At 39.8% G+C, this 27,195-nt stretch overlaps 1 protein-coding gene across 1 annotated transcript in view; it reads left to right on the top strand.

The window, feature by feature from the left end:
- The first annotated feature begins 2,230 nt into the window (after nucleotides 1–2,230).
- Nucleotides 2,231–27,195, top strand: part of SLC26A7 (solute carrier family 26 member 7) — a 107,869-nt gene continuing 82,904 nt past the window's right edge. The window contains exon 1 of the mRNA XM_036107284.2: nucleotides 2,231–2,423. Within this exon, the coding sequence (XP_035963177.1) occupies nucleotides 2,231–2,423 (193 nt within the window). The remainder of the gene's footprint in view (nucleotides 2,424–27,195) is intronic.

Raw genomic sequence — 27,195 nt, 5'->3', positions numbered from 1 at the left:
ATTTCTCCTCCTTCCTGGTCTTAGGATGTTTTAGAACATTTGCTGGTACTAATGTATTTAGGTACTTATATACAGATTCATCTTCAATTCTAAAAGTCCATTCATGTGAATTCTTTGTTATAAACATTTTTTTTTTAAAATGATTGAAATTACACAAATCATAGCTGTTGCTTGGTGACTTCAGTCAAGCTTTTTTTTTAAGTTTGTCAGTATAGATTTGGAATTTATGATCTGGATATGTTTTGAAAAAATATCTTTAGTGTTGATTTTGATTATAGAAGTAATACATACATACATATATATCTTTGTTTTATATACTGAATGTAGTATATAAAACAAAGTTAAAGATTGCTGTTTGTGAAGTAAAAGCAATGTATCATCACTATTAAGAATGGATTTGCTGGGTGCCTGGGTGGCTCAGTTGGTTGGGCGTCTGCCTTGGACTCAGGTCATGATGCCAGGGTCCTGGGATTGAGTCCTGCCTTGGGCTCCCTGCTCAGTGGAGAGCCTGCTTCTCCCTCTGCCCCCTCCCTCGCCCCCCTCACTCCCGTGGGTGCTCTCTCTCTCTCAAAAATAAATAAATAAAATCTTAAAAAAAAAAAAGAGTGGATTTACTTATCTGGTGGTTTTACCTTTCATACCAAAGGATAGGGTTAAAATACTATGACTCAGTCTCTAATGGGACTCAAAATCTAAGCTAAGGAAGAGTTTGTAAACTTAACATGATGTAAACAATTGGAAAATGCAAAGCAAATTCTATCCTATACATACGAACGAAGTGTACCTTCATCCCTACATATGTGGGATTTGTTGTATTTATAAAGAAAGTTATTTTTGTACAGGTAGAAAGCCATGGGATCTTTGGAAAGCTGAAAGAATAGTTCTCCACCTTAATTTAAAAACAATGGCAAAAGGTACAGCAGCGGACCTTGGATGTAGCCAAGGGCTCCAAGTACTCTGTTATTCTGAAGGCTTTCAGAAACCAGATTTCTGCTCTCTGGATAAATTGATATTAAAGGGGCTGCAGCAAACTTGTACATGATATTCTTTTTCTTGGCTTCACAATTTTAGTTAATATATTGGCTTTTTGGTTGAATTCCAATGGCACAGCTCATAAATGCAGGGTTTTTCTTCTGGGGTAAGGGAAACAATCATAAAATAAAAATCTTTGACAGCCTGTCTGTTCTATTATAAAATGTAACACCATATCTAAAAAAGAGAAACCCCCCAAAGGTCATGTGAAAAGAGGGCAGCACCACAAAAAAATTTGGGGACACTTCAAACAATAGTTTGAACCATACATTATTCCTTGAGAAATTCCAGTTACAATAGCATGAGTGTGAGAACTAGATTATTTGGAGAAATAGAGAAAACTGAATGAACAATTTCTGAGACAGGGAAGAACTGTAGCCACAAATATTTGTTCATAGTGATCTTATTTTCTCAGCCCAGGAGATGAAATTTCAGTTTATGAGAACTGGCTATTCCGTTTTCTGACTGGGCAGTGGCTGTCTGAATGTTTCTGTATGAATGAAAAGCTCATCTCCCAGGGAATAAAAAAAGATAAGGATATTTAGCAATACCCTCTTCTTTTTCTGAATTTTGTAGAACTGGCAGTCGTCTGATATAATGAAAATATATACTTCCTCAAAAAGTAAAGCTAGATTGTCTGAATATATTTTGCACGATAGACCCCTCTGGCAGTTTTATGTTTTTGCACAGCTTGTAGGGGAGAGACTGGACTAGTTTCCTGGTTGCATTAGCATAACCCAGCCCACTTCCAACACACGCCCAGAACTACCTCATTAGCCATTGGGATTGGAGCCAAAAACATAAGACTACAGTGAATATAAGGGGAATTACTGGCGAAAGAGCTCTAGACCAGCTTAACACTGAACCCATTACTTTTCCAAGATCAGAAAAATAATAATACACTAACAGGAACCATTTCCCCGTCTTGTTCAGATAAGGATTCAAGGTTTTAACCTATACCTTTTATCTAGAATAATTAGCTTCACCATAATAAGGCATACAGCCTGGCTGCAGATATTTAAGTGCTTCTGTTAATCTCTCTCTCCCTCTCTCTCTCTCCTTTATTGATTTATTTTCTGTATAGCTTTGACACTGAAAACCACAGACGAATTGGAGCCTGGCATTGAAAGGAGGTGTTCTACAACAATTTTTTTTCCTTGTCTAAAGAAGTTTACTTCTACAAGAGGGAATCTGAAAAATGACAGGGGCAAAGAGGAAAAAGAAAGGCATGCTGTGGAGCAAGATGCATACCCCCCATTGCGAAGACTTTAAACAGTGGTGTAGAAGGCGTCTACCTATTCTGGAATGGGCACCACATTACAATCTGAAAGAAAATTTGCTTCCAGACACCATGTCTGGCATAATGTTGGCAGTTCAACAGGTGACACAAGGTAATGTACTGCATTTGATTTTCCTGTTTTATGCAGAATAGATGTCACTTCGCTTTCTTGGAAGAGTATTAGGACCCAAGATCTGTAATTTAGCTTGTGAAATGGATAGTTGATTAACTCTGGGGGAAATAAGCACATTGAATATCTGTATAAACAGGCTTTCTTAGTTGTCTTTTTTTATGTATTTTTGAAAGCTATTAAGCACTGAACCAATTTTTGAATGGCATTATTATGTATTTGCAATGTTAAAATTCATACTATATAAGAGTAAAAGATCAGTAATTGTTGGAGAATGAGTTTTTATAGCTTGACCTTACTGATATAGTTTCTTACTTTCATGGAATCAAGCTATAAAATATCTCCTGGCTTGTACGTATCCTTTGTAAACCTAATTAGCAGCACACAATTACCTGTTGTAGCCTTGAGAGTTGCTATAAGCAAGGAACAGAACTTTCTGTACATAAAGGAGGCTCTTTGCCAAGATCATTATTTGCAAAGAGAATCCTGTATGTCCTTAGAGCTTATGTTTTACTGTGCATGCTGATTTAATTCTGTATCACATTACGTACTGTATTTATTTCTCAATAAGAAATTTAAACTGGTGAGAAGTCTGAGTTTAACTTTCCCAAAGCAGATTCTAAGTGATATTCTGGATTCAGATAGGTGTTTCTGTTGGTGAAAGCTGTGAATTAAGTGGTACGTACATGTGTGTGAGCCTGTGTGTGTGCACACGTGTTTTCCTTAAAGGTACATTTGTTGTATTATTATTAGTGTTTTGTTTTATTTATTTATTTATTTATTGCTAATTCAAGTAATAATTTCCTACCTGTAGCAAAGAAAGGAACCAATTTCTCAACCTTGAGAATTTGGAACACTTGCCTTGGCATAGACTCTGTAGATTTATATTTCCTTGTAGTTTAACTACATCCCTGGCTTGAGCTATTATTCATACCGTTAAATTATAAGCACTCTTTTAATTGAATTATTCTGTAGCTGGAACAAACTGGTTTGTGTATTTGTGTTTTTAGTATGATTAGGAACATCTGCACTGGTGGCTTTACTTTAAGATCCATAATACTATCTTACTTTATGGGATTCTATTTCCCTGAATAGTCTTATGTTACATTTTTAATGACCATTTTGCCAATAGTGAGGCATGGTAATCTTTAATAAAAATACAAAGTAAATAACAGGTTAGGACATTTTCAGCCATGTTTTTATTCAATTTTAAATTCAAAATGAGACACTACTATGTACTTTGAACCTTAGGTGATTGAGTTCCAAGGGCTTTTTCACCAGATAGTTTCAGTATAGCTTATAAATTTATTTTGCTTTAATTTAATGTAGAGTGAAAGAGAAATGTATTTTTAAAACAATTTGTAGTTTCATCTCTGTAAAATACCAAGTTAATAGGGAAATTTGGGGATGTGGTCAAGATGCCTGTGATACACCGTTAGCAATAGTATTTATGTATAAGTCCCTGGTAGTTAATTGTACGGCTTTCATTTGGATGTAGATTTTGAGGGATTTTGCTTTATGAGTCATATACTTCATTGGTTACAAAGAAACACATTGGCCAGCCCCTGATGGAGGAGAAGCACAAAGCCTACTCAGCTCTGTGTCTTGGAGTTATGGATCTGGCTGCTGGTTCTCTTGGAAAGCTACCAGTGACTGGACAAGGCTACACCGCTAGAAAGAACTTCAGGGTTTTCATTGATGTATGAAAAGACTAAGCCTCCTAAAAGTACCTATTCTTTTAAAGACAATTCTCTCAAACTTTCTCAGGCTTACACACTATGGAGAGATAAAAAGTGAAATATAAATAAATTACCATTGTTGTAGGGGGCCCTGTGCTAAACCCCCCTATTCATTATCTTCCCTTTTCCTAACAAAATCCCAAGAGACAGCAGTCTCTTCTCTGTTTTCCAAATGAGAAAATGGAGGCTTAGAAAAGCAAGTAATTTTCTCTGGACCTCATACCTGATAAGTGGTAGAGTTAGGACTTGATTCCAAAGCCAACACTTTTAACATTTTATACTTTATGCACTACACTGCCAAGATAACTAGATTTTTTCATTATACCAATGTTACTGGTAATAGGAGATATTTCTTGGGACAGGTATGAATATCCTTCCCTTCAAATTACTTTTGCATTTAGGTTTCATCCCTGGAGTTTTTAGACTCAAAGGTGAGCGATGAGGGAAATAACTACCGTAAAATATAGAGTAAGAACGGCATTTAGATATCATTAGCTTCTATTTATGTGGATATAGGCAATCATTATCAGCCCTATTTCTTTAGGAAAATCAGAAGAAAGGGGTAATTTTTGCTCTTGCATCATAACACAATAGAAACAAACACCTTTGAAGCAGCTTTTCAGTTACTCAGCATAGTTGAATTATATGCAATTGTTGAATTCAACATTTTCTACCTATAAATATGAACAGTTATATGGTTCAATCCAGTAGTTTTTCATTCTTCTCTCTCTAGAAATGCAATTAGAATTAAGAATAATGGAAACTAACTTTTGAATGTATTCTATATTTCAGATATTTTAAATTATGTATTTTAAATCACTTTATTAAAGATTTCCCTATTGTTACATATAGATGATTGTCAGTTATCATCATATTTAACTCATGTACAGCATTTTCTGTATTGATTATACTCTTTCTAAAACTTTCTTGTCTTGGTTTTGAGACATTGCTCTTTCATTTTTCTCCTCCTACCTCTCTGGCCTTCTCTTCTTGTGAGTCTGCAGATTTTGACTTCTATGCTATCCACCCATTAAGCATCCGTGTCCTGGAGGCTCAAACCCTGGCCTTCTTCTTCAAGAATGCTGGAGGCTATTTAACTGGCATAAGAGGTTTTTAACTACCATCATCCTTCGAATGAAACTTTCTTCTAACCTGAGATCCACATATTCAGTTGTGCAAACCTGGAATCTTCTTTTTTTTAATTATGTTCAGTTAGACAACATATAGTACATAATTAGTCTTTGGTGTAGTGTTCAATGATTCATTAGTTGCATGTAACACCCAGTGCTCATTACAACATGTGCCCTTCTAAAAGCACATTTGCACATTTGCAACATCAAATGCAACATTTAGTCTTCGAAAACAACCTGAATAGCACCACCATCCTAACCAGAATTATAATAATTAATAATAATAACAGTAATTTTCAGGCATGAATGTAAACACTGTTGTAAGAATATTTGACATTATGTACAAAGCTGAGGTTCAGAGAGAATAAATCACTTGCTTAAAGTCACACAGCAAAAGAGTTAGGATTTGCATTCAAGTAGTCAGGCTCCAGGGACTATGCTCTCATCTTAGACTAGATTGCGTCTCACAGGGGCTCCCAAGAGTCATTTCCAACTCTTTCCTGTCTTTTGCCACTTAGCCCCCTAGCACACAATCAGCCCCTAGGTTCTGTTATTTCCAGTCCCTGATTATCTTTCCATCCAGGTAGTCTTCCTCATGCCTCCTGCTGCGGCCCTAGTTCACTGTCTGAACTATTGCAGTCATCATTCTGTGGGCCTTCCTTCTCTCCTGTCTCCTCCTGTAGGCTGTATTCTATACTGCAGTCAGAATGATTGTAAAAATCTGAATATATCACTTCCCTATTCAAAAATCTTCAATCCTCACTTTCCTTTAGGATGAAAGTCCAATTCTTCAGAATAATTTATTAGATCATTAATAATCTGGGCCCCTTGATACTAAGGTCTACTCAAAGAGATCTCTCCTCTGAGAATCCCTCTCAGTCTCCTGGGAAGATGTATGTTTTTTTTCCCTCCTACTCCCTCTGTACTTTTTAAATATCTCTATGATAGGCCTTAACAGATTGTATTATAGTATTTCGATACAACTCTTCCCACACTGGTCTGTAGGCTCTGGAAACAAAGATAATGTTCTAATCTTCATATTATTACCAATTTGTATATTCCCTGTTGCATAGAAGTAGGTTTTCAATAAATATCTGTTAGAAATATAAAAAACAATTTAGCTCCTGCAGCCTCTGATTGTTCCATAGTAGCATGTTGACATTCGAGGAAGGAAATTAAATTTAAGTTCTTAGATTTTCAGAATAAATGCAACAGAGATACTAATAGTAAAAAATATATATATAAATATGAGTAATTAATTTCTTCCAATTCCTCTTACTTTCCTGAAGTTACAAACTTGCAGCCCTCCAGACAAATCTGGTAAAAGATAGATTTCCTTTGTCCCCAAACAGTGATAATTAATTTTTTCTCTGGCCAACATCAACAAATATGAAGAGTTCATATATAAATCCAGATGCCTGGCTTCTCTTGAAAAGGGAGAATACATGGCTATATGGGGGGCCCACATTCCCATTTGGCAAAAATCTGCTGGACTTCAGAGAGGCTCCCCCCTTTAGATAGGACATGCACTTTGCATTTTGCCACACTCTTCCTCACTCACCTGTGCATTGCCACCCTTCCTGCTAGTGTTCCTGTTAATTGCCCAGGCCTATGAATGTCAGAATTTGTTTCCCCTGCCAAGGCACTTTCTAATATGTTTTATCAAAAGGCCTCAAACTCACCCCTAAATAAAACCTTTACAGAGAGATTACATAAGATTAGTTTCTTAGCTTAGATCCATAGAACCTTTCGGTCTACATACCTGGATTAATGTATTACAATAGACTTCATTTCTATATAATCCTTTGTATTTTCTGTTAATTATTTTTTTAAAAAGTCCATAGGCTTTGCCAGACTGCTAAAGGGGGAGATTGCACCTCCCCAAAGTAAATAAAAGTGTCTTCATGTCCTTGTTTCAAAGGAAGAGAAACCTTAGACCCTCTTTCAGCATGTTCTAGTATTTCTTAGAAACAATTTGTATTTTAAAAAATATTTAATAATAAATCTGGAAGCTCTTTTACTACCATTAGTTATAGAAGCCATTAGAGTTTGTATCTATCGCAATATCCTTTAACTGACAATTTGTAGGACCTCACTACAGAAGATATTTTGAAGATGAGCGACATTGTAGAGACAGTCATTGACTTAAAACATGTCACAAATATGGTGGGCAAGCTAAGCAGTACAAGACTCTGGCCTCTAGGGTACGTGGCCCACATTCTAGCCTGAGCAAACACTTAGGGGAAGTAGTTTCTTTGTTTCCAACCTGAAAACTCAAGCACTGAGACAGGGTGGAGCCCTAAAATGCATGACTTGCCATGTAAGAAGCTAATCCACTGAGAAGGAATATGAGAATGTTTTGCCTTGCATTCCAAGGGATCACCTAGAAATTGTGTTCCCAAACCATGAAAATTTTATGCTGCCATAGGGTTGCCTGATGTTCAAACCACAGTGTTTTGGGCCGCAGACAAAAGATGGATATTCCTTATAATTATGCAGAATGTGTGGTATTACTGGCACCGAAACATATGTGTGGAAGCTGAGCTTCGTTGCACTCCTGAGGGCAGCTGAGGGACATGTGGAACACTAAGTGGAAATTCCTGAAGCATACTGCCTTGGGAAGATGAAAGGCTTGTCTGGGAATTTTTCCCTGCATGGTCTCAGCCTTGAGGATTCAGAATCCTAGCATTAACTACGTATCTCTTAACCTACCCCCCTTAGACTATTTCTTCCTGCTAGTAACTTTTCTCTTCTCCAGAAACAAGGTCAGCAAAATATTGCCAAGTAAGTCCAAAGGATACTTGCCCTGATCCTTATACAAATATGCCCACAAGCTAGTAACTCTTTGCTGGCCTTTCTCCTCCATTTCCCTTTATCCTGTGACGCATCCTCACATTATAACCCCAGGCTTCATTCTATACATCTGGTTTTCTTTTTCTTAAATGTAAAAAGATGATGATGTTTATATTAAAGGGCCATTTATGTACTTCTGCACTTAGAGTAATGCTCTTTACAATATTTAGCATTGTTCCCATGGAAGAATCATGACCTTCCTTTTTAGGGTGTTGGACCTTAGCAAGGTTTGCAACAAAATAGGTTGGCGTGAGTGTGAGGATAAAGTGTGTGGCCTGTATAGACTTCTGTTTTTGCCAGCTAGGATCCATCCTTACTTCTGTTAGTGACTATATCCATTTTTAGTATATGTGGTTTAGTATATGTGTATATGAGGTTGTAATTTTGACTCTAGTGATGGAATCAAGGCCAGTTAATGGGCTGAGTCCCCCTCAACCAGATTCTCAACCTTACAGATCCATTGGAGCCACCTTAGGGCTTAAAAGAATACTGATACCTGAGTCCCATGATCAAGCAACTATCAGACTTCCTGGGAAGGGTTCCCAGACTTTCAGGCATTATGTTTTTTCTTCTTTAAGTTGTCCCAGAATCTATTGTGCAACAGTGTTGAGAACTGGATGCAGACACAGCGATTAGTCCAGGGAAAGCCTTGTGGCTCAAGTCTTGGTGGTTGGTACAATCCCGTACATCAGGCCAGCGACTGGTTCAGGCATGAGCTCTGTCACTTAGGCACAATGGCATGGATTTACTATGCAACAAGTCAGTCGTTTTTTGTTCAACATGATAATGGTAGTACAGGTGACCTGAATGGTTCAGTCCATCTGGATCCCAGGGTATGTATGGACCTTTCAAGAAGAGACACATTTGTGGGGCACCTGGGTGGCTCAGTTGTTGGGCGTCTGCCTTCGGCTCAGGTCATGGTCCCAGGGTCCTGGGATCGAGACCCACATCGGGCTCCCTGCTCCGCGGGAAGCCTGCTTCTCCCTCTCCCACTCCCCCTGCTTGTGTTCCTGCTCTCACTATTTTTCTCTCTCTCTGTCAAATAAATAAATAAAATCTTAAAAAAAAAAAAAAGAAGAGACACCTTTGTTTATACAGGGGGACTGCTGGCAGGGAGGATGATGTGCCTCTGTAGCTTCCCAGGGCCTCCACAGCCTGAAAATGAAGCCAGCCCAGCAAAGAGCGTAGCAGAGAGAAACAGTCCTGATGGCAGCTAGCACAACCTCAACTTTTTACTTGCATGTGCGAACACATTTTTTTAATTGCTTAATTAGGTTTAAGTTCTAATCACCTTAACTACACATTTGAGTGTTGTTAAATTTAAATGTATCACACATTTTTTTTCTAATTCTACAGAATCCAGCAAGATAAATATCACTATACTTTATATTTTTATGAGAAGAGGAGTTTGAGGCTCAGAACACTAGATGATGTGCAGCTTAAGAGGGGTTCAAATCTGCATGTGCCAGGCTCCATCCCTCAGCCCTCACTGCCTTCTGTTCCCCAGTTTTGTTCGAGTATAGAAGCCATAACCTGAGTAGGACTGGGGCTGACTGTGGGCGACAGAATGCCCTAGCTTCCCTTCACATCAGCCCCCCAGGTGCCCCTTCCCAGGATAACACGTCACCTTGCTCGATGAAATAAAACCCAGAGATTCTGGTTGAGAGCAGAAGAGGGCTCTGCCACTGGGAAGAATTACCCATACTGGGGCTCCTGCTCTTTTCCTTGAGAGCTTCTCACTGCCCCCTGTTAGACGTGCTTCAAACGAGAGAGGGAGCGCAGATGTCCTTGAACACTGGCCCTGAGCATCAATGAACAATAGCTTTTACCATGTGGTAGAGCACACGGATCAGATGTTTGGATGAGACTTTACTAAAGGCTAGGGGGCAATAAAAGTGAAGAACGGAGTGCCACGGGTCTGTAACCAGGCTTACTCATCTTCACGCGGTTTATTCCCCTTCATCTCAGCTCTGCTCTCCTGTATCACAGTAGGTGCTATCTCTAACCCTAACCCCCCTGCCCAGGGCACATTTATCCTTTGCCATCCTGAGTCCAAGAGAAGGCCTCCCTGGAGCTCTTCTAACTTTTCTGCCACTGGAGATGTCTGCCCACCAGGCAAGACTCTACGCCCCTCCATAGCCATGAGCTCAGCAGCATAGGTCTGTCTCAGCTTCACCATTTCTATAAATAAAAAACATAATAGCCTGTTTCTCTAGCCTTTGTTCTCGATCATCTTTTTCCCTATACGTTTTGTTTCTCACGAACTAATCCATTTCCATGGCTTCAATTGCCACTTTTCTGCTGGTGAGTTGTAAAAATATATTTCTAGCTCAATTTTCTCTTTTTTGTTCTAGATATAAATATCCAGCTGTCTATTGAACATCATCTTAATGTCTCCCAGGGACATGTTTACAGCTGGACACATCACTTTGCCCTCTCAAAATCAATCCTTATCCTCTATTCTGTATTATACTGAGAGTCACCCCCATCTACCCAATTGTCTATACCAGAAGTCTGGGAATGATCCTTACTGCCCTTCCCGCTTAACAACTGTATTCAATTGAGGAGGTTCTCTAAATTCTTTCCTCTTAACATCTCTCAAATATAGCTGATGGCCATTGGCCTTGTGACCATTGGTATTAATGGTATTAATAGATATTAATTAGATATTAGACCTTGGTATTAATAGATATTGTACTATTGTACTTAATAGGTATTGTTTTATTTGCTGAGTGCTTAAAATGTGCCATAAATTATACTTCAGAATAATCTAAGAGTTTGATACTATGATTATCTGCATTTAAAAAAAATTTTTATTGTTATGTTAATCACCATACATTACATCATTAGTTTTTGATGTAGTGTTCCATGATTCATTGTTTGCGTATAACACCCAGTGCTCCATGCAGAACGTGCCCTCCTCAATACCCATCACCAGGCTAACCCATCCTCCCAACCCCCTCCCCTCTAGAACCCTCAGTTTGTTTTTCAGAGTCCATCGTCTCTCATGGTTCTTCTCCCCCTCCGATTTCCCCCCCTTCATTCTTCCCCTCCTGCTATCTTCTTCTTCTTCTTCTTTTTTTTTTCTTAACATATATCGCATTATTTGTTTCAGAGGTACAGATCTGTGATTCAACAGTCTTGCGCAAGAAGGAAAGTGGATTAGTTTGCTTGTAGTGCCAAGTAATACAGTTTCTATAAAGCAGAGGGAGTGGTTTTTTTGTTTTGTTTTGTTTTCAAAAAAGAGGCTTTTTTGTTTTATTTTATTTTTCAGCCCTAGGCAGTTGTAGGTGGTTGCTTTAGACGAAAGTTATCTTCTTAGATATTTATATTTTAAGTACGTAATAAGATTTCCATCTCCAAGGGACAGAGAAAGGATGTAAGCTTTCTCTCAGAAGGACTTTAAAGGCATATTTGCTCAAATCTAGGGCATTTACTATTTAAGTTTTAAAATTTAATTAATTAATTAATTAATTTTTTATAGAGGGAGTCTTTTGATGTTTTTCTTTCTGGCTCTTGAGCCCATGCTCTTATCTTAATTAAAAGCCACCATCATTCCTTCCATGCCGATTAGAATGTCTTTTTGTTTATAGTTTTGTCTCTCTACTGTTTATTTCAAACTACAACAAAAAATTTTTGAGTTGGATAGTGGGGATCTTTGTCTTAAATTCCTTCAGCTACACCTCTGCCAATGGCTTTTGGACCTTTTTTGGTGTTTCACTCCATAGAATACCCTTGCTTCACAGTATCTCATTGGTCTCTCTCTCTCACCGCCCACACCATCTTTCTTCTCATCCCTTCCCTCATGGCTCCCTGGAACTGAAACCATAGGTGTGCGTTTACTGACTTGTATCATGTTGGGAGCCAATATTGAAATATCAGAAGAGTTCTTTTTTAAACTGAGAGGTTTTTCCTCTTCATTTAAATCTAATCATCTAAAAACAAGTGACTCATATTCCTAAATGGACACCATAGGCTGAAATTTATTGGTGCTTGTACCCTTTCGATGGGCGTGGACTTTCCAATTTATCATATTCCCCAATACTTGCTATTCTTTTACATCAGTACCACTTCATGCCTCTTATTCATCCTCTTCAGATCTGGGGCAGGATGTTCTCAGGCTCAGCTCAGGGACACCATGATTGTCCAAATTCATGACAGTATTCAAAAGAACAATATATTTACTATAAAAGCAAACATTATTTAGGAGGGAGTTATGGCTATAAATAGCCAGCTTTTCTCTCATTAGACAGCATTGGACTTCTGAAGATGTTTTTCAAAGCCCTTCAATATTTGGATCTCACTTTTCCAACCACATCTCTTCTTATTCATCCTATGTTGTGGTTACACTGAACTGCTTCGTGTTCTAAAGGATCATACTCATTTTGCCTCCGGACATTTACACATACTGCTTCTTCTTCTTCTTTTTTTTTAAGATTTTATTTATTCATTTGAGACACAGAGATAGAGAGAGAGAGAGCATGAGCAGGGAGAGAAGCAGAGGGAGAGGGAGAAGCAGGCTCCCCACTGAGCCAGGAGCCCGATGTGGGGCTTGGACCCAGGGCCCTGGGATCATGACCTGAGCCGAAGGCAGACGCTTAACCATCTGAGCCACCCAGGCACCCCATACTGCTTCTTCTTAAATGGGTACTTTTTCCCCCCTGATTCACTCTATATAGATTATATCTTCACCTGATTATATCTTAGCATCTATCAGGGTTGGGTTTAGCTCAGTGGTTCTTAGCCTTGACTGCATATTAGAATCTCTTTTGGCACTTAAAACCTGTGCTCAAACCCTAGACCAATTAAAATAGAATTTTGGGGAATTTAGGGCAAATCATTTAATTTCCTGGGCCTTAGTTAGCTTCCTCAACTAATAATAAAGTGAACTAAAATGAGTTGCTAGGGTTGAGAATTACAGGCTTTCACAAGGCGTTTGATACCTCAGTTTTGTTCTCCCATAGTACTCTCACTTGTCCACTTAACTAACTATTGCTTTTGTTTTTGATTTATATTTGATTTCCCCCCTAAGTTATAAGTTCCTTGAGGGCAGGGACTATTTATAGTCTAGGGTGATCAACTATCCTCGTTTCAGCAATCAAGTTCTCAAGTCCTGGGAAACTCTTTCAGCTCCTATCAAAGTATTTGACACCTAGTAGGTACTCAAATGTTTGTTGACAGTGAAAAATCGTAACTGAGATGACAGGACAGAATTTTCCTATGTCCACTTTCCTTTTAGTGGCTACTCTCCCCATGGAAACTTTTAGTCTCTTACTGTTTCTGCTTTATCAGCTTCTAAGTCTGTTGATCCTGAAGATTCCTGGTCATGGTAATTTTGTCATTTTCACTCTTGTGAGCTCTCACCTATATAACAAGCTATGTATGGTATGAAAGAATGATGTGATTTGCCTTAACCCCCTCTAGTGATTAGAACCAATGATCTTTGATTACCAGTCTTTGTCTCTGAACCTAGAGAATGTGGGTCTATAGGAATTTTGTTTGCATGTAGTTGTGGTTCTTGAATATATGTAAATTTACTCTGGGAGACCCACTTGTAATAATCGCTTAGCCCTGAGCCCACTGATGCTTTGAATCAGACAGCTGATTATACTGTGGTTTGCTAATAACAATTCTAAGACCACCACAAACCAGTTACCAGAGGGAAATAAACTTTCATCATTACCCACACAGTTTGGGTTTGATTTCTTATGTGTAGTTCTTGAAAGTACCTAGTGCCACCTAATTATTTTGTTTTCAAGAATACTAATCTGTCTTCCTAGGGTACTTTATTCATTTCTATTAAAAAACATACTTGAAAGAATACACAGTATTTTGCTATGTTCTTGGAAAGAGACAGATACATATAAGACAACAATCCAGCCCACAAGGGCCTTATTATTTTTCCTTCCTCAGAAATTTGTACAAAGTATATGAGAATATGATCTTGTTATTCAGCCTTGAAGATCTCAATCTGGTGTGGGTACGTAAGGGTGGGAACATTTTCTTAATGAAAGTTTGTAGAGTATTGGTTTCAGCCACTTTCTGCTGTGAGTAGGTTGTTTAACCTAGGCAGCTGCCAAAGAATGTGTTTTTATTTAGGAACATGAAAAGTAGTATGAGCCCATCTATATAACATAACATGAAATGAATTGTTGGTGGTAAAAACTGGACCAATATAGAGATCCAAGTGGCAGTCTTAAATAGCTGGCAAGACTTGATTAGTATAGATGTATGGTAGTATATGAAATGGCATTTTAAGAACTCAAGTCCTGCTCATCATTCTTTCTCTGGAGAGGATCTCAAGAGAGGTAACAGTTAGGGAAGGGCAGCCAATGTCCCACTTTATCTGCTGTGTTACTCTTTAAAGCATAGCTCTAGCTAAACTGTATTGTATCAAAAACAACTTAGATCTGAGATCAAAGAGGTATTCTTTCTTGTAAAGCTAAGGTTTGGACGTGCTTGTGAAAAGAGAGTGAGAGAAAGATGTATCAGAGCTTACCTTGAGGCAGGCCCTGGTCTTTTTATCATATTAGGAGCCTGGATGAAGAAATAGTAGAAGAGAGAAAAACGTACATGTGTGGATATACCTTTGCCCATAAAGAAATGTGTCCTCGGATTAAGAGATATGAGGAATTCTTAATCACAGGAAACAAACTGAGGGTTGCTGGAGTGGTGGGGGGTGGGAGGGATGGGGCGGCTGGGTGATAGACATTGGGGAGGGTATGTGCTATGGTGAGCGCTGTGAATTGTGTAAGACTGTTGAATCACAGACCTGTACCTCTGAAACAAATAATACATTATATGTTAAAAAAAAGAAAAAAAGAAGATAGTAGGAAGGGAAAAATGAAGGGGGGGGAACCGGAGCGGGGGCAAACCATGAGACACTATGGACTCTGAGAAACAAACTGAGGGTTCTAGAGGGGAGGGAGGTCGGGGGATGGGTTAGCCTGGTGATGGGTATTAAAGAGGGCACGTATTGAATGGAGCACTGGGTGTTATAGGCAAGCAATGAATCATGGAACACTACATCAAAAACTAATGATGTAATGTATGGTGATTAACATAACATAATAAAATAAAATTTAAAAAAAATAAAAAGGGAAAAAAGAGTACACATCACAATGAATGTTGGGTAGTGTATAGGATTGTTGAATCACTATATAGTATATCTGAAACTAACACTGTATGTTAAATATACTGGAATTAAAATAAAAAAAATGTGTCTTCATCGGAATGTTCAACTTTGACATCTCCAATTAGCAGCCCTCCTCTTGGGTGGGGGAGGTGGAGGGTGGTGGGGAGAAGGTGTCTGAGAACTTCTGCTCCACTGCTTGGGCTGAGGTTGTAACTGTAACTGGAGAGAGTGGGATAGAATCAAGCCATTTGAGAAGGTAGGACTGAGGTCAAGTTCAAGAAGGTGAGCTAAGACATGCAAATTCATCCTGGTGGGTGTAAAATTTAGCATCTGGATATCCACCAGTGAGAGCAGGACACAAAAGGTAAAACTGGGGATAAAGTGTCAGAAGCTAAGGTGAAATACAGGAGCAATTTAGGATTAGGACCTGGGTTCAAGATTCTGGGTAAAAAGGGACTGAGGTTCAGTCTAGGAGGCCAGCAGCATGGACAGATCTCAGTGTCTTTTCTGATTTTCTACCCAGCATATGAGCAGGCTTCAAATTTCAGTGGGTGGACTTGAGCCCATAGGAGGCGGTGAGAAAATACACCTGGCTGGCAAAGAGAAGGAAGAAGCAATAGCCAGCAGTTAATGTAAAGTGGGACGAAAGTTCTTGCCCTCTGCCGCTCCCTGATCTAGTGTTTTGTCTAGATGGGTGTTATGGAAACGTGGTCCTCAGAAAAAACACTGAAAGATGCCACGGGGCAATTCCTGTTCAGATTTACTCAGGTAGAGAGTTCAAGGGGAAAGAACATCAGGACCTATGAGAAGTCTTAAAGCTACCAGTCACACTCTGCCTAATGTGGTTAGCACCTCCTAGAAAACTGGCCTTCAGCAGCCTTGGGTTGGCACTGGCCTCTGCAGTGAACCACTTATTAACCTCATTTCCTGAACTATTTATAGTTTTTTGACTACCTGACCTTGCTTATGTCTCCATCTGCCTTATAACCAGTACCTTCCTTTGTCTTTGACCCTTTGTTTGTCTCCTCATATCCTGGGTAAATCAGTGTCTGGTAAATCTGGGTAAATGTATCGTTTCATTTCTAGGACCTTTTCTGTCTTTATCAGAGCCCCATGAAAACTATTATGTGCTTGACACATAATAGTTTACTTATAAGTGGAAATAATTTTTATTATCTTCCTTAACAGTAGATCTCACAACCTAATTGGAGAACTAGACATAAAAGCAGATAATTATAATAATTTTGGTAGTAGTATAAATGAAGAATATACAAGGTATGGTAATTACATTGATGGTATGATCAAGTCTTGCTGAAGTGGGGTTGAGGTTTGTAGTTAGGGGAAGTTTCAAGAGGAAATTATACTTTGACTGGGTCTTAAAGGCTAAATAATAGTTTCCCAGGTAGTCCATAGATGAAGGGCACTATGGACAGGAGAAAAAAACATATGCAAGGGTAAGAAGAATAAAAAAACACAGTTCATTTAAACACTCATCAGTAATCTCATTTGGTGGGAGTTGAACTGGAGAGGGTAGCAGGGCCCACATCCTAAAAGGCTTGAATAACATGGACAAAGTATTTGGGCTTATTTTCTAAGGTGCTGGAGAGCATTGGTGGCTCTTGAGGAATGCCAGGGTGTGACAAAGGTTTGTGTTACTGAATAATCACTCTGGCAGCAGCTTCTATTACATTCTTGGCAGAGGCAAGAGACTAGTTAGGAGAAATTCTATTCTGGAAAGATTATAGTCATGGGGGTGGACAGGATTAGTTTGTAGAACAAAAAGAGAAATCAGAATGGAAGCAACTTTGGGGAACACTGACATTTCAGTGGCTGAGGAGCTAGCAAAGGGGAATGAGAAGACATGGTCCTTGAGCATCATGGTGCTCTGGGAGCCAGTGGGTCAGAGTTCTAAGAAGAGTGTGGTTGACATGGTAAAATGTATGGATGAAGCATAGAGTTCCCAGGACATAAAGAATAAACCAAAAATGTGAAATTTGACGAGAGCCCTGGAAAATATTTTTAATGATAAACTCAGATGTACCAGAACAAAGTGCTTCATAACTCTTCAGGAACGAGGACAACTTGTGGAAAAAAATTCTTTCTATCCTCAGCCCCAGCTTTAGTTCTTACCTTTCAATAAAACTTTCTGTGACTATGGCTCCTATATTTCTCTATCTTCTTTGAACCCTAACCATACTGATCATTCTATAAGCTGCACATATAATTGTTTGTTTCAGGCAAGAACCTATAGTTCATATCTCATATTCCTTTATATCTCTAATGAAATTTAAGGTGGATTTGGGTACACAGTAAAAGGTTTAAGTACTTACAGAATAACTATCAGAAAGACCTCAATTTTGAGTTCCAACTACATCACTTGGTCAAGTTCTTTAGCTGCTCTAAGATTAAGTCTTCCTGTATGTACAATGGGAATAACAACACCCAGTACATAGAGTTACTTTGGGGATTAAATGAGAGAAAATGAAGTGCTCAGGACAGAATCTAGTACAAAAGAAGTGTTTAATGCTGTTATTTCAATGCTGTAATTGCTGTCTTCTATTTCCCATGTAAACATAAACTTCAGAAAGGCGGGGATTTTTATCTGGGCTGTTAATCGATGTACCTCAAGTGCTTGGCACGTAGTACATGTTTCACTTGAGGCAGATGTCTTCCTGTGCCTAGGTCTTAGCTTGGCTACTTGAAGGTAAAAGGAAGGTAAGAAGATGGAAAATATCAGTTTTGCCTGAAGTCTTCCAAAACAGTTAAGTTAGAGAAGTTCTAGGCATCCTACAAAATGTTAAGGGTGCCCTCCCAAATTCGCTAGGATGGGTACTTCAAATCTTACTTCCAGCTATTACTGATATCCATTGCTAGACAGATATCATTGAACATCTGCATCTCTGTGCATGAATGTGCATGTATTCTGTCTCTCTCCCATTTCTCTTTCCTCCCCTGCCTACCCAGTTAAAAAACAGAAACAGAGGGGCGCCTGGGTGGCTCAGTCGTTAAGCGTCTGCCTTCGGCTCAGGTCATGATCCCAGAGTCCTGGGATCGAGCCCCGCATCGAGCCCCGCATCGAGCCCCGCATCGGGCTCCCTGCTCAGCGGGAAGCCTGCTTCTCCCTCTGCCTGCCGCTCCCCCTGCTTGTGTTCCCTCTCTCGCTGTGTCTCTCTGTCAAATAAATAAATAAAATCTTAAAAAAAAAAAAAACAGAAACAGAAATGAAAACAAATCCGAAAGGGAATGGGAAGAGGTGCCAAATAACCGAATTAGCATTTTAAGTTCATTGTATCATTCTGTTTGGGTCTTAAGGCCTGTGAGCCAGCACTTATATCCATGACTGGGTCAAAGAACATTTTAATGACTGTTTGTATCCTGTGGGTTCGTGATCATTCTCATTTAGCTTGTTGTGTGTAAACTGGGGGTATTGCTGGACAGCACTGGGCAGACAGGAGGCTCATTACTGCTTTGCTACGATTTGTGTGGCCAAGCGGCCTAGTCTCTGAGGCTGCATTGTGTGAGGAGGGAGTGCCAAACAGGACTGTGGCTGAACGCACTGGTCTGCACAGACAAGGGCCCCTCAGTTTTGCCGGGAGTCAGAGATTAACGAAATGTGCCTTTCCTCTGCTCAAACAATTCCTTATTTTCATGTGGGCCTTACTGTTTGCTCAACACACTTAGCCACTTGAAAATGGTGAGCTACTGAATCCCTTCCGGAAGTAGCTGGGTTATCTTTAAGGAGTAAATTAACCCTTTCCGAGCATGGGGGGCTGCACATAATCCATTTTTGAAATGATTTCAACCATCACAGCCTGAAAAGTGATATAATCTCACATGCCTGGTCTGATGTTTACTTATATACTTATGTCACTAAAGCTAAAGGATTGCTTCTTTCCACCCCCCCCTGAAAATTATAGTTTTGAATATAGTTAGGTAACAACTCTAGTATTAAAAATATTAAAGGATGGAAGTGACCCAGAGAAAGTCCTTCACACTGACCTAGTTCAAGACCGGGAAACCAGGGACCACTGTTGCAGTCTCTTTCTCTTCTTAATTAGTGGGTCTCAGAGTCCCAAGTAAATACTGTAAGAAGAAACAAAGAAATGGCATATGTTGTGTATATTTGAGTTTATACTTGCACATTTGCCTCTGGTTCCTGTGATTCTTGATCACCACACAAAATCAGACCCTTCCTTTATCATTTCTCCTTCTCCTTCCCTTCCTCTAATACACAGTGTCTGTCCTCCCTGGCTTGTTATTCCTAGTGATAGCTTCGCGGCCAGCCTTTACCGGTGCACCCTTAGGAACCCCTCTCCCTTAGGGAACAAAAATCCACACTTCCAAAATGTTCACAAGATATTCTCTCAGCCTGTTCGTCTTTCTTAAAAGCTTGCTGTCTCATTCAAGGGCATTATCCCCGCGGACACTCCTCTCAAGTGGAGGCTCATCGTCTTCCCATCACCCTTGGTAATTCACATATAAAACACATCATGCTTGTGTTTCCATGCTTAATATCCATCCTCTTCAATACTGCATCTCCATTTGCTTGTGCCCCTTGCAAGGTCAATTGTCTTCACATGGTCATGTATTTTCGTAAAATTTCCAAAGTGATATATTTTAACAGAAGTTGATTAAGAACACTGTCTCTTCCCAACTCAGCTTCCCTTGGGTCGCGCCTCTTCTGTCTGGTGGTATTGGCATGGCTGCAGGTGTTTTTGGGATCTGGCTGAGAGGAAGTTGCCACCAAGGGCTGACACTGACAGAGATCAAATAACACTAATCGGACAGTAATATAACAAGGGCATTATCAAGAAACTGGATAATTAATGTCAGCAGTTCTCAAATAATTTTTAAGTTTCTGCACAAGAAAACTTGAAATGCCCTGAAATCTTACAGTTATCAAGAATCTCAAAAGAGGCTTATGCAGTTTGACAGTTTGGATTACACATGATATTAGTAACTAGTTATACAGCTAAAATAAAAATTTCTGATCTACCAGTAACAAAAAAAAAAATCCGTAAATACAAAATGATTACTTTAGTCTGATTCCCCAGAAACTGGAGTCTGAGTCAGAGAGCTTCTGTGCAACTTTGTAATTAGGGAATGCAAGCCCAGAGGGCAGGGGGAGGGACTGTGAGGGGGAGACAACAGGAAGATGCCTGTGATGGGGCTGGCTCTCTCCAAGGGTGTCACATAGCTCCGGCATGGGGGCCGTGCCCCCAAGAAGGTATCCATCCACTGCACCTCCAGACTATCTTTCAGTTGGGAGAAATGAGGAAACGTGTATTCACTAGTTTACTCTGTCACTGGTCAAAGGCATACCCCTTGGGTGCTCCTCTGAGCTGACATGTGGGAGTTTGGGCATTAACAGAATCACAGAGCAGGTGTCAACAGAGAAATGCCAGGGTGAGAAAAAGAGAAGCTGTCAAATTGCACTGCATGAAGTCAGACAGCGCCTGCAGAGCTATGAGAGACAGGTGAGGCCAAGAATACCTGAAATGGTACATTAGAAATGTCTGATGTGCAAGAGGAAAGCCAAATTTATCTTTCCATTCTCTCTATAGCAAATATTACAAAAATCATTATCAGATGAAGAAGTGTTCAAAGAATATCCAGCCTAAAATTATAAGGGGGATAAAGACGTATATAGTTGTATCAGGCAGTTAATCAATAAAAATAGTATATTATTTTTTATGGATATTTTGTCATGGAGTTTGTCAGCTTTTTAGAATTTATAATTTAGAGTGATTTCTCAGTGTAAATATTCACTTTTGTAACTAATTTTATGTTGTAACTTTATCTTTTTTCTAGGAAGCCTTTCAAAATGTCTAAGATTTAGGGCTCATAAAACCTGACTGCCTAGGGGCGCCTGGATGGCTCAGTTGGGCATCCAACTTTTGATTGTGGCTTTCAGGTCAAGGTCTCGGGGTTGTGAGATGAAGCCCTGCATTGGGCTCTGCACTGGGCATGGAGCCTGCTTGGGATTCTCTTTCTCCCTCTCCCTCTGCCCCTCCCCTCTCTCCTTCTCCCTCCCTCTCTAAAAACAACAACAATAACAAAAAACCTGACTGCCCAAGGGCTCATGTGTCCTATCTTAAAATAATAAAAAAATAAACAAACTCCTCTTTCCTTGATCCCATGTCACCATTTGGCCCCAAGCCTTTTTCTCTTCTCTTCACTAATAAGGTTTTTCAGGGGTTGGTTCATGTGTCCTGCCTCTTCTTCCTCTGCTCAGGTCCATTCCTTAACCTGCCCTGCGCCCCTGTGCCCCCCCCCTTCCTTCCTATGCCCTCTATTCCCCAGGAATGCTCGGTCTAAGGTCATCAGTGGCTCCTCTTCTGTTATCCAATTCAAAGGACATTTCTGTTCTTTGTCATGCATACTGTTTCTGTAGAATAGCCATAGACTTTGGCCTTGGCTTCTTGACGCCCTTTTCTCCTAATTCTCTTCCTATGCATCTGGCAGTTCCTTCACTCCTCGAATTTTGGTATTGACCAGGACCTTCAGCCTTCTTATGATCACCTGCCCAGTCTCTTTGGACCTAACCCAGGATGTTAGCTGGTTCCTGTCACAACCACTCACATCCAGTCAGCCACCTTTGGTCCTGTGACATGTTCTAGGAAGAAAGTGCTCTGTGCTAAAGCCACAGGCCAAGGAACTGATTTGTTTTTTGACTGCGTGTAATGCCTCTTTATATGGGATGGAACTGCGTTTCCTTTCTCTCCCGCCACTACCTGGATATCAGCAGGAGCTCCCTGTTTTCTTTCTGCCAGTCTTGTGTGTCTTCCACATAACTGCCAGAGTGATCGCTTAAAAAGCAAATCTTGTCACCTTGCTTCCATTAGAAAGAAATCTAATGACTTCTTTAAGATTCAGGATAATGTTAAGGTTGCTTTCAAAAGTCTCTATCAAAAATGTATAAATTGTATAGGTTTATAAACTTGATGTAAAAGGTGAAAAAAGTTACAAAGATGTGTAAAAAGATGTATAATCTCTTCCTTGGATTTTTACATAAAGTATTACATAAAAAATATATATGCCTGTAACTTGTTTGTCATGTCTAACAATATATAATGGACATGTCTCCAGGTTAATGGATACAGGTCTAATTCATTCTTTTTAATAGCTGCATAATATTTCATAGTTCTGTTATGCCAAAATTGATCTAGTGGTGTCCATATTGATGACTATTCAGGCCATTTCCATCTTTAATTACTATGTAAGGTATTTTAATACATAGGATTAGATATTCATTATTAAGTAATTATGTATTCATTTAACAGTTCCAATAAAAGTGTAATGGAATTTCATAAAACATACATGCATCTCATGTCCTTCTCTAAACCAGATGCTTTGGTGAAGGGAATGCAAATCTCCCGATTGGCCAGGCTGAGCCATGGGTCCCCACCTAGAGCTTGGAGCAGGGGTCAACTGCCCTTTCTCAGCCCATGCTCTTTGGGTGGCAGGAGGGATTTCCTGAAGGAAATTGGTGTCTTGCTACCAAAAGAAGGGACACTGGAGATGGGTGGCTAAAAATAGCAAATGTTTTACCATAGAAGCTAATGACCTATTCCACCGGGGCAGGTGGTGACATTATTCCCATGTTGTAGACAGGGACTCCATCCTATGGGAGTTGGAGCAGAGGAACAGAAATACTGAGGCTTTGAAGTGTTCCATACTATCTCCCTGGCAGTGAAATCTGACTCAGGAAGAATTCAGTTGGCTTAAAGCTGTGGTGGTGGTTTTGGTCAGCTTGGGGGTACTTGTCCATGTTGTTTACTCTACAAATGGAGGTTATATGCCTTGTCTAAAATTGAGAAGTGAGTATTCTCAGTGATATGTAGGAGTCAGTGGTAACTAATTAACTTAGATGTGTAAGGACCCAGAGGTTTTCCTACTACAATCCATGGATGGAGTGAGGGCATGTCTAGGCTTTGCTTCTCTTGAGGACCTAAATAACGCCTAAATGGTCTGTGTTAGATGCAAAATTCCCTTTTTTCAGCCTGCCAGTAACCTGCCCAGAAACATTCCACACTGTGTGTGAGTCCTGACTTTGTGTATGTGTGTATGCCCACGTATTTTAAGTTAGTTTTCATTATTCGATTTATAAATGTACCAATTCTGCTTTTACTCTTGGGACAAATGACTGTTCATTTGAAGAGGAAATAAAATGTGTAGCTGATAGGCCATTTGTAGTGATTCAGTATTTCTTATCTTCCCACTGTCCCAATGTCTTGATTCTAGATATTTCTACCACCTTCTCTGAATCAGAAAATATGAGATTCTTTAAAAAACAGAGAAAGGGAGGGGCACCTGGGTGCCTCAGTTGGTTAAGTGTCTGCCTTTGGCTCAGGTCATGATCTCAGGGTCCTGGGATGGAGTCCAGTATCGGGCTCCCTGCTCAGTGGGGAGTCTGCTTCTCCCTTTCTTTCTGCCCCTCCACCTGGCTCGTGCTCTCTCTGTGTCTCTTCAAAATAAATAAATAAAATCTTTTTTAAAAAATGCTATAAAAATGGAGAAAGAGAAAAGGAGGAGAAGGTGGGGAGGAGAGAGGAGGAGGGAGAGAGAGACAGCGAGGGAGGGAGGTGGGGAGAGCAGAACCGCCTAACACCTTATTTCATTAGGTAGCATTTTCTCCTTTTTAACTGTTAACCTGGAAAAGTACCTCAGGATCACCTTGCCTTCCATTTCCTTTGTCCGTACAAGCTGCCCTTTCATTTTCATTAAAAAAGGCGAGTCATGAGAACCTTAAGTAGGTGATTAAGGAATGCAGCACAGGATTGGATCTTTCATCTCCTTTCTTTGAGTCTTATTGTTAGTGCTTTCTCTGAACACTTTCTATTACTCTCTTGGGATTATTGGTGCTTAGTCCTTACTCTTTGGAATGAGAACTTTAAGTGCTTCTATCTTTAGCAATTCTGGGCTCAGAATAAGTTCTGAAATGCACACAAAAATACTTCTGATCCTCAATATTCATGACATCACTCTGCCACCTCCACTGCCCGCCCCTAGGCATTTATCAGAAATAATTAAGCTTTTGTTATTGGCTTTCACTCCTTTGAAGTATTTTTACCGAGGGGGTGTCATTTGGATAATGCTCTAATTTATTAAGTGGTATGACTTATTAGGATAAGAATCTCAGCTTTGGGGGCGCCTGGGTGGCTCAGTTGGTTAAGCGACTGCCTTCAGCTCAGGTCATGATCCTGGAGTCCCAGGATAGAGTCCCACATCCGGCTCCCTGCTTGGCGGGGAGTCTGCTTCTCCCTCTGACCCTCCCCCGTCTCGTGTGCTCTCTCTCATTCTCTCTCTCTCAAATAAATAAATAAAATCTTTAAAAAAAAAAAAAAAAGAATCTCAGCTTTGGTTTTAAAATAAAACCAGGGGGCAAAGGGGCAGGTGACAAACACCACCTGTCCCCTGGTTGAATAGATTATTAGCTTCTATCTCAAATCCTAGAGTTTTTCCTTCATCATATCCAAATGCAACAGTTCATCTGTGGGCCCAGCATTTAGAACTGAAAGGTAATGTTTGTTTTCTGCTTGGCAACTTAAAACAAATTGAATACAGTGCTTTAACATGATTTTGAGAAATGAATATTTTCGAGATTGACCAAACTAAAAGCTGCCCATTTTTGCAGAAGATGAGGGAAAGCTTTCCCGTGCTTTTCTGATGGGCAGTTCCTCAGTCATAGGTCACAAATAAGGTGGGGTTGATCATCCAGCAGGGGGCACCTTTTTCTAATTTGCATAGAGTGCTGAGTGATCAAGCACCAGCTTCAGTTAGCTGCGGGCTGGACGCAGAGGCCAGGGTCTTTGCGTGAGCCGGTCAGCCTGGGTTCAGCCTTCTTGATATTTTTGTAAATATTTTCTTTCTTGTGTATTAGAAATTGGAGAGATTAATGAGACAATTCAGTTGTATTACTTCGTATGGAAACTCAATTCACAAAGTCTTAAAAGACTGATCATGGTTCAAAGGGGAGTAAAACCAGTGCTTCTGAGTCCTAGCTGCCTGACCTTAGAATAAATAGCTGCAGAACTTAGAATAAACCTTAGAATAGGCCAACAGAACATGGAGTCTCCAACAGAGTGGCTCTCCACGTGTCACTCCAGCACCACATCCCCAACTTCTAACACATTACTTAATTTCTAGACATGATCTTTTGCAATTCCAGGTTTCTTTTATTTTTCTGAACAATTGCTATCATGTAAATCCAGAAAAAACGGCTGACACGGAAATAAAAATCTGTATCTTAAAGTACTGAATATCGTCTTCTCTGTGATAAACAGTTCTCTTTCTCACCGGTAGTGACTGTGTGGCTTTCTAGCCATTTCAACCAAGAGATTATAGTAGGAGCAGAGGCAGAGACTCAAGAGCGATCTACCCACCTGGGTGCTCCTTCTCCCTCAGGGGTCAGGCACTGTGCTTAGGGAAGTCATTTGCCCTGCAGCTGGCCTGGGGTTTAGGGGCAAGGGGAATGGTGGGAAATGTTTGACTTCGTGCTCGGGGCCTCTCCAAAGTCTGGGGATGTTCACAAGCCCTGAAGCTACTGATGATATTGGTGCTGGAATAAGGAGTCTGTTCTGTTTCTGTTCTGTAATAGCCATTACTACACCTACAAAACATGTTTTCTTAAAAACTGCATCTTTCAAAGCCTTCAGAAAGTGACCATTCTTTTGCGGTTATATCAGACTTGCATTACCAATTTATGATTTTTGATCTTTAAAAATTATCTAAAGACCTTAAGGTTTGGGCTTCCTCCAATCTCTCTTTCTTTGTCTCTCTCTCTCTCTCCCTTTCCCCTTTGCTCTGCGTTTCCTTCCTATCCCCTTTTGGCACCCTTTGGCCTGATACTTATTTTGTTTTTATTTCTTGATCCTTCTTTTTGTTGTCTTGCTTCTCTTCTAATCCAAGTTAGATTATGTAATACAAATATTTATTAGCATTTGCAGTATTTCCTCCCCAAATAATAGAATTAGAGAGTTGTAATCCTGCTCTTAATTTATCAAATACCCTGTTTCATAAATATGGAGAAGAGTATAGATAATTCTGGTAATTTGTAAGTGACTTGAACTAGTCAATATATTCATCATTTTTGGAGTATTTACCATATTTTAGCTGGGTGAGTGTGTGTGTATGAAAATATGTATGTGGCTTATTTTGTGACCCAGAATAATAAAAGAATCAGAATAAGAAAACTTCATCCAGCCCTCTGTGCTTTTTGGAGGTGTGTGTGGGAGGATGGCTTGGGTTTTATGGTTCTTATTTGTGGAAAGAGTATTTGACATTTTAAAGCATCGTTTATCTGCGTTCATCCATTCCTCTTTTATGTTGGCCATTGTTCATTGTCATCTTAGCAAAGAAGCAGATTCTGGCTGAGAGTGAAAGGCGCTGTTGCTCAAAGGGAAAGCTCAGTATCAGTGTCGGATGAGATGAAGGAAGTGTCTACAGGATTTCTGGTCTTTGAGGTTGTTTTTGTAGAATCTACTGAAGTAATATTTTACATTTTTAGGTTTAGAGCTCTCTTAAAGATTTGGGTTAAACATGTTACATGATTATTCCTATTTTAATTTGATAAGAGTAGGAGATCTGAAGAAATTCTGTTTTTGAGTGGATTTTGCTATACATAGATTTTGCGGGGGATTAAAGAGAGACAGGGAGAAAGAGAGAGAGGGAGGGAAACCAGAGGGAAGGAGAGAGGGGAAGAGGGAAAGAGTGAGAGGGAAAGAGAGAGAGAGGGAGGGAGAGAAAGAGAGGAGTTAATAAAACAAACAGATAAATAGGTAGCTATTCACTAGGCAAGAGGTGAGGATCTCACTGCTTCTAGCTATGTCTATACATTTTCTGCTGCAGATAGAATAAAAATGTAGCCAAATAGGGCAACTCCTATCCTGTTGATA

The sequence above is a fragment of the Halichoerus grypus genome, chromosome 5, assembly GCF_964656455.1.
Source record: "Halichoerus grypus chromosome 5, mHalGry1.hap1.1, whole genome shotgun sequence".
NCBI lineage: Eukaryota > Metazoa > Chordata > Mammalia > Carnivora > Phocidae > Halichoerus > Halichoerus grypus.
The sequence above is the reverse complement of the archived record's forward strand: the minus strand, read 5'-3'. Positions and strand labels throughout refer to the sequence as shown.